Source organism: Gopherus evgoodei, chromosome 3 (genome assembly GCF_007399415.2).
Source record: "Gopherus evgoodei ecotype Sinaloan lineage chromosome 3, rGopEvg1_v1.p, whole genome shotgun sequence".
NCBI classification, from domain to species: domain Eukaryota; kingdom Metazoa; phylum Chordata; order Testudines; family Testudinidae; genus Gopherus; species Gopherus evgoodei.
In genome coordinates, this window is record NC_044324.1 from 139,688,422 (window position 1) to 139,701,090 (window position 12,669).

Below are 12,669 nucleotides of genomic sequence, written 5' to 3' on the forward strand. Positions count from 1 at the left end.
ATTTCTTGGCCACTGCTGATATCTGAACATCTAGAGGCAACTAAGATTCCAAAAAGACCCAATGCAGATCCATACTTCAGTCACATTTGGTCAATGTTCAGCTAGACTAGCATCTGGGGCTTGATCAAGGTGTGTGTTGTTAATTTAAAGTCATTTGTCTTGGCATCAAACCATACCAAGGATTAACTACCATAATTGTTTTCTCATCTGAAAGTACAGTGATTGTCTAAATAGAGAATAGCCTTATTTAGATTTGTGCTGAAATACCAAAGTCCTGAAGTATAATCTGAAAACTTGCTCCATGACGAATTTTCAAAGATCCCAGAAAGTGTTTTGCAAGAATGTCACAGGTCACAAAGGTTGAGACTATTTTCATGGTAGTTCCACACAAGAAGCAACAAGAACTACTAATATAGGGCCCTTGGGTACACAGAACTGTCCCTGGAAGCAGCAGGGCCATTCTATATTCCTGCCTGTTCAGTGTTCCCATAGACATGTTGGTCCAATGTCCTACACCTCCTGCCTCTCTCTAGAGTCCAAGTGATTAACAAGCATTCCTGCCTCTCTCCAGGCTCCAGGAAAACATCCCTCAACCTTCCCACTTCCCAACCCTCTCAGTTCTCCCACCTGTATTTTAAACAATTTTCAAATAAAAGGTTAAATTGTCCCCAAACAAGTTTTGAACCTGCCAAACTTGACCAAATACTTCTAGTGTTTAGCATCACCATGCTCAGTTAAAGCCCAAGCCTTGTTCTTTCACAAACCTCCAATGGAAGGGTGAAATCCAGCCAAGGGGAAGGGCAGGAGCACAAGCCAGCCTGGATAGAAACAGCGCTGCTAAGCTTGCAGGCAGCTCCCTGCACATTTGCAGAATTCCCTGCCAGTATCAGTGAGAGGTCTTAACCCAGAACTGTCGCAGAAACAATCACTTTCTGTCACAAATATGAGCCAAAAGTTCACATTGGGAAGATGGCCTATGCCCATATAATAATAGGTTCAGAACAGCAATATATACACCTCTACCCCGATATAATGTGACCTGATATAACATGAATTCAGATATAACACAGTAAAGCAGTGCTCCAGCTGTGCACTCTGGTGGATCAAAGCAAGTTTGATATAACACGGTTTCACCTATAATGCGGTAAGATTCTTTGGCTCCCGAGGACAGCGTTATATCGGGGTAGAGGTGTACCTTAAACTGGAAGAGGCATATACAGGCTTAGCCTGATTAGCAATCCAGTGTTCCCTTTCATGTCTTTACTCAACATCAGATCATTAGGATGATTTGAAATACAGAATGTCACACTTTCCCATTAATATGTTGCAGTGTATTAAGGAATGCAGCACAGTGTGATATGTATTAAACTTCTTAGCCAAGTGAGCAGTACATCACCAATGGCTTTTCTACTGTGGTAATTAAGCTACATGGGCAGCGCCATGAAGCTGCAAACTGCAACTATGTGTGTGGCATGTCTCATGTTGCTCACATGCATGCCACAAAAATGATGCAACTCCACCTCACATATTTGAATGAGGAATTTCCATTCCATTGTGTTCAATTTAGTGTTGTAAAAAAAAGAAAAAAACATTATTAATTGGTCTATTGACCTGCCTTCTTCCGGAGAGGGTGAAAAAAACAAAACAGTGTAATGTACCTGATTTGTAGCTCTTGTGTTTGGACCCCAGACATAGCTGATAGATATGGTTTGGGGGGAAGGGGGAACACCTGTAGCAAAACAACTCTCTAGTTGACTATACAACTGCAGATGCTGAAGTATGCAAGGTATTCCAGCTAAGGTTAGTATCAGCAGGCACTACTGTCATAATTTTCCTTCTACTTTCTTTTTACAGTATGGCTCCATGGGTTTTAGCATGATCCAATCTACTTTTGCTGACACTATTTCCCTTCCTGGTAATCTTCCAACACAAATAGAGAAGATCTGGAGATCTGCTCTGTATTGGCACAACAGATCATGCCATTATATCCTCATCTAGGCGAAGAGAGTTCTGTCAGTCTTTTAATTACATCAGTTACTCTAGATTTCAAAGCTCTGCCTTGTGGATCAGATGGGTTAATGTGGTACTTCGTATCTACATGGGCTTGATATTTACAAAGCTCACTCTTTGCCAGGGAATGAGGGAAGTGATGCCTGAACATTGGCATCCTGGATGCCAGCCTTCTGCTTTACTCTGAATGTACCATGGCATAAACCAAAACAAGATTTACACTTTCTCATACCTGTCCCTTCACCCACACACATCCTGCCACTAACAACAGAACCATGGATAAAACTGATCACACGTTTGGATTTGCTGTCTACTCAGAATGGAAACATTAGCAATGAGATGTTTCCCCTTCTACTCCCTCTTCCCTTTTGCCATTGAGCAATGGTAGGAAGTGTAGATATGGCTTATGTAGAGTTCTCACTTAACCTGAGCAAAGAAACCTGCTTAAATGAAATGTGCCAAAACCATAGAAGGGTATGCCTTGATGCCTATGCTGCCTAAAGTAAGACACTCAACTATCAAGCCTACAAATGTTTAAAACACCCATCAGTACAGTATCTAAAAGCTAGATCCACAAATGGACTTAGGTACCTAGCTGCCACTTTTGGCACCACTGAGGTCCTTTAAAAACCCTGCTCAGCTGCCACCTAGCTCTGTAGATTGCCAAAGCCCCATGGCACCTAAATTTCCACCATTACAATTTCCTTGGGGGCTGCTCCTTATTCCCTTTGTTGTTTGCTTTGGCAATGAAACCATTTGCAACAACGATGAAGAAACAGCCCCTTGGTAAAGGACATTAAAATGCATTCTGAATTAGAACACAAGATAGCTTTGTATGCTGATGAAGCCTTGTTGTATTTGCAGGATCCAGAAGCCTCATTAAAATTTAAAGAACAATTGACTCCAGAATTTGGGCAGGTATCAGGCTTCAGAATAATCTACAATCAATCTGAAATTTTAGGAATTAATATTCTCCAGAGGGTCAAAACAAACTGTTGTCAGCTACATAAATTTAAAGAGGCAAAGGAACTGTTAAAATATTTAGGAATAAATATAGTGGAGAGACATAAAAATCTTTTTAAGGCAAATTATCCTCCCTGTGGAATACAGAAATAAAAGACTTGGAGGAATGGAACAAATACTAAATCTCTTACCTAAACAGGTAAAAAATAACATCCTCATAAAGTTACTATTTTTGTTTCAGTGCATCCCTACCGGTATCCCTGACGTGACATTAAAAACATGACTGGATACACTATTAAAATGTATATGGAAATGGAAAACCCAAAGGGTGAGTGCTATAGTTCTGTGTAAGCCTACAAAGTAGGGTGGACTAGCGTTCCTCAATTTGGTTTATTATCATTATGGATTGAAATTAAAAGATGTGATTGATTGGGTTAACAACAGACCATTGAAACACAGGGTAAAACTTAAACAAGCTGGCAGACAAATATAGCTATTCATAGTAATTGTTGGGTTAAAAAGAAATATCACCCGTTCATCCAAACCACCGCAACTTTGGACGATTTTTTTAAATTCCTGTTGCTGAGGTCCTCTCCCTTAGCTACTTTCATTAATAATCAGGAATGTATCCTCAGGAAATTTCGAAGTGGCTATTTGTTGTGGGTAACTGCTGAGATTACTCAATTTGGATGGCTGTTTCAGGTTACTGATTTGAATGATACCAACAGATGTGATGTAAATAATATAAACAGTGGATATTTTCATTATTTACAAACCAAATATTTTATTGTAAATCTGGACACAAGACAACTCTATCTAATCTTTCAACCATATTTGAGGAGCTGATGCAGAAGCAAGTTGGAACAAAAGCTTTAATTTCTAAGATACATACAATTCTAATTGAAAAAGATGTTGATGAGAAAACAACCCAGAGGAAAGATGGGAGAGGGATTTGAACAAAGAAATTGATGTGGATGAGCAGGTCTCTGGATGAGAAAGGGGATATATATCTTCAATTTGTGTGGTTCATAAAGAACATTTTAATAAATTATTGTATAAATGGCATTTTGACTCCAGTTAGGAACCATCAGATTTTTGCTGCTAGGGAGACGCTCTGTTAGAGGGGTTGTGGGGAAGAGGGAACATACTTGTACACGTGGTGGTTATGTACAGGAATTAGAGAGTTTAGGGAGGAAATTTAAAAGATTAATCTTATGACAAAATGCTGTCTTCCTAGAAATACCCTGGGCTTCTTACTTAATGCTCCAATACAAAATCTCTCTTATAAACAGAATGACAAATTAATTTCATTTTTTTATTGTTAGCATGAAGACTTTGAATTGTACATTATTGGAAAAATTTGACTTCTCCTGTGGAATGAATCAAATATAGAGTGTCTCTGCAGTAGAAAAGTTTCATACCAAGTTCATACACAAGAGAATTGCCAAAAGAGGATAAGTATTTAGACATTTGGTCACCTTTATTAGAGTACTCAGTGCACGAGGTATCCCCAGCCAGGAAGCCAAAATCCTTAGCCAGATTCTTTGAATATTAACCTAACCCTTAATAAGTAATGTATGATGTACTGTTAACATTTTTTCATAAGTTTGCCTTAATAAAATGTTTCAAAAATTCCCGAGGTGCATGCAAGTTCAATCAGCTAGGCATCCTAGGAACATACCTAACCCCACACAAAGTGGCTACAGGAAGAGTTGGTGCCCACTTCATAACTTTTAGCCTAGTGGTTAGAGCACTCACCCAGCATGTGGGTTCAATTCCCACCTCTGCCTGATATAGAATAGGGATTTGAACTTTGGTCTCTCCTCTCTCAACACAGTGCTTTAACCACTAGGTATTCTAAGGCAGGACTTTCTCAGCCTCTTTTGATAGAACTCTTCCACCACATATAAATAACTAAATATTCATTGGTGTAAGGGGACACTCCTAAGTGACAGAGTTATACCGACATAAGAGCAGGACAGAGTCTAAGTGCCCTACTGACTGAATAATCTACAATCAATCTGAAATTTTATTTTAGTGACTGGACTAAAGTATTATTCACACTCACTCCACAGCCCAATACACTCTTTTTTTTTAATCATAACCTACAAGGATTCAGTCACAAAGTCCCTTTCAATGATATCACTAATAGATTTGGCACCTAACAATTTCACTTTTTTAAAGCTTGTCTAAGGTCACACAGTGAGCAGGTCAAACAGTCAGGATTAGAACCCTGACATGTGACTGCTCGGCTGTGTCTGTACTACAGCAGCACCAATGCAGCTACACCATTGGTGAAGATGCTCTAAGCCAGGGATCGGCAACCTTTGGCATGTGGCCCATCAGGGAACTCCACTGGCGGGCCAGGACAGTTTATTTACCTGCAGCGTCTGCAGGTCTGGCTGATCACAGCTCCCACTGGCTGCGGTTCGCCGCTCCAGGCCAATAGGGGCTGCAGGAAGGGCGGCCAGCACATCCCTTGGCCCATGCCACTTCCCGCAGCCCCCATTGTCCTGGAATGGCGAACTGCGGCCACTGGGAGCTGCAATCGGCCAAACCTGCAGACGCTGCAGGTAAACAAACCGTCCCAGCCCACCAGTGGATTTCCCTGAGGGGCCAAGTGCCACAGGTTGCCAATACCTGCGCTAAGCTGATGAGAGAGAGCTCTGCTGTCAGTTTAACAACTCCTGCCTCCAGAAGAGGTGGTAGCTATGTCGACGGGAGAGCATAGCACTGTCCACACCAGTGCTTAGGTCAGCATAATTTATGTCAATCAGAGGTGTGAAGTAATTTGTAATGTAGACATTTCCCTTGCTCTAATAATTTGAGAACATTCCTTCATGGAAGTGCATGGATATTTTCACATATTAAATTTTCTTTCCAACTTTCAGTAACTTTCTCCTTGGTAATTAGCTTTTCCCCAACCCACACAAAGAAACAAAATTTTAAATCTGAGCAGCAGGGATAAAAAAAATCAGATTATCTGGTGGAAGCAATATTTTGATTATGTCTATTCAGCAATATTGTAATTGTTTACAACAATCTGCATTGTTTGTCACTCCCTAAAAATGTTCATAAATAGCTTGTCAACAATTCCAAACCTTCCAGAGACTTGTTCTACCTCTGCCCCAATTCATACTGGCTTCAATGGGAGCTATGCCATGGTTTGAGGTTAATATATGGATGCTGGGCTTCTTCACTTTCAGATTCAATTGAACAATGATAGTGTGAAAAAATATACGTACTTGTCTGGCTTCTCTGACATCCTTTGTTACGCAGAACATCCTCTACTGAAGTATCAAAAATTAAATACATATTTTGAATTAGACCCTGTAATCAAAGAAAACAACTTTCAGATCAATTCAGCATTAAATTTATATCATTGAGGTTTTTGTATGTATTCTCCTCCACCTATCAACTTCCCCAGTTTATTGGTTGGATTTAATCACAGGTAAATACTCAAAAGTAATGTAGGATACAAGCCATGAGAAATACATACTAAAAGTTAACTTTGATAACTTGGCTACATTATTATTTATTATATTAATGAAGTGCAAAAGCAAGGTTTTTTTTCAGAATGAATCATGATAAAGTAATATTTGATGAGCTGTTTTCATGCTGCTGTTTAGTTGTGAGTTCAAATCTCTATTTCCATACAGTTCAATTAGAGATCCAATTATCAGAGCAGAGGCTGTGTAGCGCAGTGGGTTGCAAGGCACTGGCTTTTCAACTCCAGAGAAAAGATTTCATGTTTGATTTCAGGCATAAAGAATTGGGTGGCTCAACCTAGCCCCTGAAGAACTTTGTACAAATCACTAGAGCAGGACAGGAGCTAGATTTTTCATTTTGCAGGAAAATCCACAATTTCAGAATGTTTTCCATTCTGAAATGGAACAAAATCAAAAAAAATGGAATTTTCCTTGAAACAAAATCCCACCCCCCCCCCCACACACAAATAAATCTTGGATCAATCAAAATGTTTCATTCCAATTTTGACTTATAAAATTTTATTTTATATCAAATAAATTTTTAAAAATTGAAACAAAGTCACTTAAAACTAGAAAATCAAAATGTCCTGTTCTGAAAAGTTTGAAATGGAATGTTTCAACCTTGTCTAAATGTTTTTTAAATTTTTTCTTTTGAAATTAAATTTCCTTAAAATTGACAAATTACCATGAAATGTTTCACCTTCGCTGATACGGTGTTTTCTCACAGAAAATGTTCTCTTGCAAAATTTTTGATCACCTCTAAAATTCACAGCAAAATATGGGACTCTGCTATGGGAAGCCTCACAAATGCTCTGGAACAGCCTTCCAAGGGGAGTAGTGGGGGCAAAAGACATATCTGGCTTTAAGATTAAGCTTGATAAGTTTATGGAAGGGATGGTATGATGGGAGAGCCTAATTTTGGCAACTGATCTTTGATTATCTCCAGATAAGTATGCCCAGTGGTCGGTGATGGGATGTTGGATGGGATGGGATCTGAGTTACTGCAGAGAATTCTTTCCTGAGTGCTGGCTGGTGAGTCTTGCCCACATGCTCAGGGTTTATCTGATCGCCATATTTGGGGTCAGGAAGGAATTTTCCTCCAGGGCAGATTGGCAGAGGCCCTGGAGGTTTTTCGCCTTCCCCTGCAGCATGGGGCATGGGTCACTTGCTGGTGGATTCTCTGCAGCTTGAGGTCTTCAGACCACAATTTGAAGACTTCAATAACTCGGACATAGGTTAGGGGTTTGTTATAGAAGTGGATGGGTAGGGTTCTGTGGCCTGCTTTGTGCAGGGGGTCGGACTAGATGATCACATTGGTCCCTTCTGACCCTAGAATCTATGAATCTATGAAATGCGAAAAAGGGCTGTTGAATGTTAACATGTTGCATGGGGAAACCTATACAGAGATGGAGTGCATTTTGCATGGCTTTTGACTGTGCTGTATCAGTCCTTCACTTTCATGAGCACTAAGATTCATATAATTCACTCCAAACAATCAACTAAAAGATGTATTGGAGGAAATTCTGTTCTTTTATCCATGCTTCCCCATTGACTTTGGAGTACGTGTGAAAGTACAATTGGGCCCATTGTCTGCTAATATTAAATGTAGCTAAATTCTTTACCTCAGCACAGACCCTAATGCTTTCACGTTACGTACCCGGAAATGGTTCTCTCGAATTGACCCCTTTGTCACATACATTCTACTGTTCTCTTCTTTCAGCTGCTCGTAGAAAGGCTCCTCCAGGATGAAGCTGTCAATAAGGTCACAACCAACATAGAGGCTGTAGTTCTCCCCTGTCACTTGCACGGTGAGGTTCTTCCATTGTGAGTCTGCTAGGTCCACATCTTCCAAGGAAATCACATTCTGGGAGCCATCTGCCCAATAGATAAGGTCCAGGGTATTGGCTCGGCCATTGGAAATAATCTCAAACTGTCTTTGAGAGATGCCAGGACCCTCTAAAGCAATGATAGTACCTCTGGATTCCCTGTCCTGCCTTAGGGTGGCTGAAAGAATAAAGCCCTCATTTTTCCGGATGAGTTTGAGAATCTGTTTGAATTTCTCTGGATTAAATGGAGGTATATGGTCAAATCGGATGAAACGATAGGCCGGGACGGTGGGATTTGGACCCCGAAATAATTTTGCTCCAATTGTCTTTCGGTTTATGTTACTGATTTGAAATAAGTCAAACGTAGTCTCATCTTCCTTGTTACCATCTGCAAAAGTCAACGGCATGTAGCAATGTAAATACAAAAATGGGCATAAGGGAAAATAAGTATGCATAGTACACCCAATAATTCTAATGATTTATTACCTGTTTGGCACAATAAACCCATTACTTCCATCTGCTTGGAAGATAGAAGCGCATGTGCTATATTTGGCATGGCACAATAAACAGCATTTCCATCTACTTAGCACTTTCATCTATTTGGCAACTTTATATGTAAAACAAAAATCCTTAGTGAAAGTGAACAAAATTCCATATACATAACCATGCTTATTTTTTACAAGGACAGGATTTCAAGCTACTTACTCTAACTCTCAGCGAAGAAGAATCAAATTATGAACACCACGTTACAAGAGGTTAACTCTCAAGAAGAGAGTAGAGTTACACCAGATAGGAATTTGGTCCAGGAGGCCACATGGAAATGAATATCTGGCATTGTGCCCTTTTATACCCAGCCTGAATTTGATCCATAGAGATTTTCTTCTCTCTAAATTTCTGACAAAGCAGTTCCCGTCCACCCAGTCCATTTAAGTCTCATATTACATACACATTACAGAAGGGAATCATTTAGCAATTAAGAATAGGTAAATTTAGGTCAATGTTCAGTAGGAGAAAACTACTTTTATATATTTATTTATTTTGTCAGTAATAGGTAAATGTAATCATTCAAATGTGCCAGTAGTAATAAGACTTATCTTAAAGTTTTTGTCTTACTTTGTTTATTTTAATCAGGTTTTCCTTAGATTATGCTATCACTGTATTGTCTCCAGTGGTTTAGCTATCTCATTTTTAAAAGTCAACATTTAGCTTTGCAAACTACTGTAATTTCTGCTTGCTTTCAAATGCCTCAAGCTTCAGGAAGTTAAGAAGTTTCAGGACTTACCTTGAGCCTTTGAAGAAGCCCACAAAGTTAGCAAGACAATTAGCCACAACAGCCTGCTCTTCTGTAGCATAACTCCTATGAATAAACAAAAAAAAATCAGTTAGGAAAATGGTATTTGTCTATAAGACCTTCAGATGCCTCGTGGACTGTACTGAAAAAAAACAACTGTGACCATAAACAATTCTGTTTATATGCAACAGGACGTATTCACAGTATTTTTCATCCTGTTTGTTTGTGGTTTTCTTGTTGGTTCATTTTAAGATGACACAGGATATTTGTGATTAAGAGTTCTGCTGCCTATCCCTTACATGTGGTCATGCTCTTACATTTCTGACATCACAGTTGCATGCTCTGGACTTGATTTTTGACATCAAATGCAGAGCATGATGATTTCAAGTGAATTCTCAAAAATAAAGATCCTGTATTCATGCACATATCCTTAACATTAAAAAATGAAAGATATACAGAAAAATCTATGCTATGTAAGCAGAATTTTCTTCAAGGTTTTTCCATGAGACATCATCAAGGCTTTAAGTGACAGGATAGCCAGTATAATAGTTGTTCCATCCTAACTCCACTTTAAATCACAACATATAGCTGAATTCTTTGCAAGATAATAGAATTTCATGAGCTCTATTCAACTTTTAAACTTGCCACTATAGAAAGTTACATACATAGTATTTATTTCAATGCTGACTTTTAAGTAGATAGCATTCCATTTAGGTATTCCCGTATGGTTATATAGATGTGTAAGCAGTATATCTGCATTTTCATCTAAACTTGCGTATGTGTATGCATGTCTGTTAAATAGTGCAACCTCAGTTTGCCAGCCGCACTGTATAGACACAAACATTTCAAGATACCAGTATGCTACCTTGATACTGTAAAAAATGTCTAACCTAAATATCCAAATAACCTCAGGGAAATTATCTTTTACACAAAGTCAAACTTTCAATATAAAACTATAAGTGTTTACTGCTCAGGACATTATTACAAAACTATTTATCTGCAAATCTGGGGTAGTTAGCTAAAAATCCTACTTCAAGTACATTTTGACAGATGCAACACCAGCCATTTACAAATATTTCCTTTTCTATCTAATGTACACATAATGGTAGATAGGATGCAATGACCAGCAGCATAACAAACGTGTTTACACCCCATTTCAAAATGCTGCTTCTGTAATCATATCTACCTAACAAGCCATCACCAGGAAAAATGTCCTATAATTTGTGCAAAAAATAAACCTGTACTGTATGTGCACAATCCATGAATACTTGTTAACACGAAGTATTTAGGAGACAAAATTCCCAGCTATCGTGACAGCTGAAAAGTTAGTCGTCCAAAAGAAAGATGGATTGAATAACAGATGCCCTGCTACTGAGCTAAGCAGACATGAGAGGAGATGGAGGACAGACAGATAAGCAGACAGACAAATCCATCACCCACAGTTCATAATAGCAGTTTTCTGCCAATCCCGGCATTGTGAAATCTTAAAAGGTGTCTGTCCCCTCTTACCCGGCATAAAAGGATCTGCTGCTGCTCTTTTACTGTTAACGCTCCAAACCAAATCCAAAAAGAAAGAGAGCGGTAGTTGTTTTAAAAAGCGAAGTGCAAACTCCAAGCGTCCTCGGGGCTGCGGAATCTGCTGTAGTCTGGCTGAGTTTCCTTCCAGTGGCTTGCGAAGGGCTGCTCTCTGCTTTTATATACTCTCCCTCGCGTGTACTGCTGTCAATCAGCCACACAAGGGAAGCGCTTTTCAATTCATTCCTCCGCAGGAATGACATAATTCCCCTTTCTGATCCGACAATTTGCTCTCATCTACCTGGAAGGCGATCCCAACTCCAGCCCCCCAGAACCATCCCGCCCCGCCCCTCTCCTTTTTCTACAAGGGACGGTCCTAAACTGGGGCATAGGAGGAGCAAGACAAAGCAAAAGGGATGTCAGTAGTCTTCTGTCAGGACAAGAAGCGCCCTGCCTTTCCCTCCTGTCCTGGGAAGAGGAGTCCAGCGCCTCCAGCCCCGGCTCTGATGAGTGTGAACGTGATGAATACGGAGTGTAGCTGTAGCCGCATTCGATGTGATGAACAGGAGCAGACACCAGAACCCAAAGCTCTGCCCCTATTATCTAGCATCCTGCACTCTGATCACCCCTAATCGTCTTTAGCCCTGCAGTAAAGAGCATCCCTCGGTTAGCTCAAACTCTCTCAGTCCGGCCAGAAATGAGCCTGGCACTGCAATGCCCCTCGAATCGCCCCGTGCAATAATCACACTTCTCTCCCACCCAGGCAATACCCTCTTTCTTTGTATTACCCGGAACATTCATTTGTAAACACACGTCTCTAAAGAGGTGGCGGGGGGAGGGGCTTAGAGCATTGCAAAAGTTGGGTGCCCTTCAGTCATTTAAAATGCACTTGAAACTGATCTGGAGAAAGGACTGTTCGGAAACAGAAGGCAAGAAAGACAGAACTCGCGGAACTGAATCTGCTCTCGCCTCCTTGAAAAAAACGGGGGGGGGGGGAGGGAGCGAGGTTAAGGGGGCCTTTCTGGTTGTACATCCATTGACGGCTGCCCGGCGTTTTATTTTCATCACACCTCAGTCCTGTCCCCTCACACGCGGGTGCCTTTGTTTTCCGGATCTACGAGAAGATGAGCGCTAGACATGAATGACTGAAGCAGTGGGTTGTGTGTTTCCAGAGAAAACGGTTAGATGGCTAAGTATTTTATCTAGTATATGAATCTGCTGCGTATACGCAGTGTAATTATCCACACACTGCACATAGCTATGTGTGTTAGAGAGCCCGGTCTGAGGTTATTTAGTACATTCTTATTAATTGCTTGCACTGCTATTTATGATTATATAGTGCATGTACCCCAGCAGATCTCTCTCTGTCTCACACACACACATCCCCCAAATGTATGCACTTTAAAAAAAAAGAAAGAAAAAGTCGTGTCTGACGTGAAATTCTTTTCCTCCTCCTAGCTGCATTGTCTCCTTGGCAGCCGTGCTAGCGGAATAAACCTGGCCCTCATTAGCTGGGTCGGTGGATGGCTGGAGGCCAGCCAGCAGCAGCAGCAGCTCTCCAGCTCCAGTGTCAGGC

General features: G+C 40.4%; 1 protein-coding gene across 1 annotated transcript in view; it reads right to left on the minus strand.

Annotated features, from left to right (window-relative positions):
* The window catches only part of THBS2 (thrombospondin 2), a 48,985-nt gene extending 37,695 nt beyond the window's left edge, over positions 1 to 11,290 (minus strand). The window contains exons 1-4 of the mRNA XM_030556797.1: positions 11,088 to 11,290; positions 9,570 to 9,644; positions 8,119 to 8,675; positions 6,219 to 6,303 (exon numbers count right to left, since the gene is read on the minus strand). Of these exons, the coding sequence (XP_030412657.1) occupies positions 6,219 to 6,303; positions 8,119 to 8,675; positions 9,570 to 9,644; positions 11,088 to 11,094 (724 nt within the window). The 5' untranslated portion in view covers positions 11,095 to 11,290. The remainder of the gene's footprint in view (positions 1 to 6,218; positions 6,304 to 8,118; positions 8,676 to 9,569; positions 9,645 to 11,087) is intronic.
* Between the last annotated feature and the right edge of the window lie 1,379 nt (positions 11,291 to 12,669).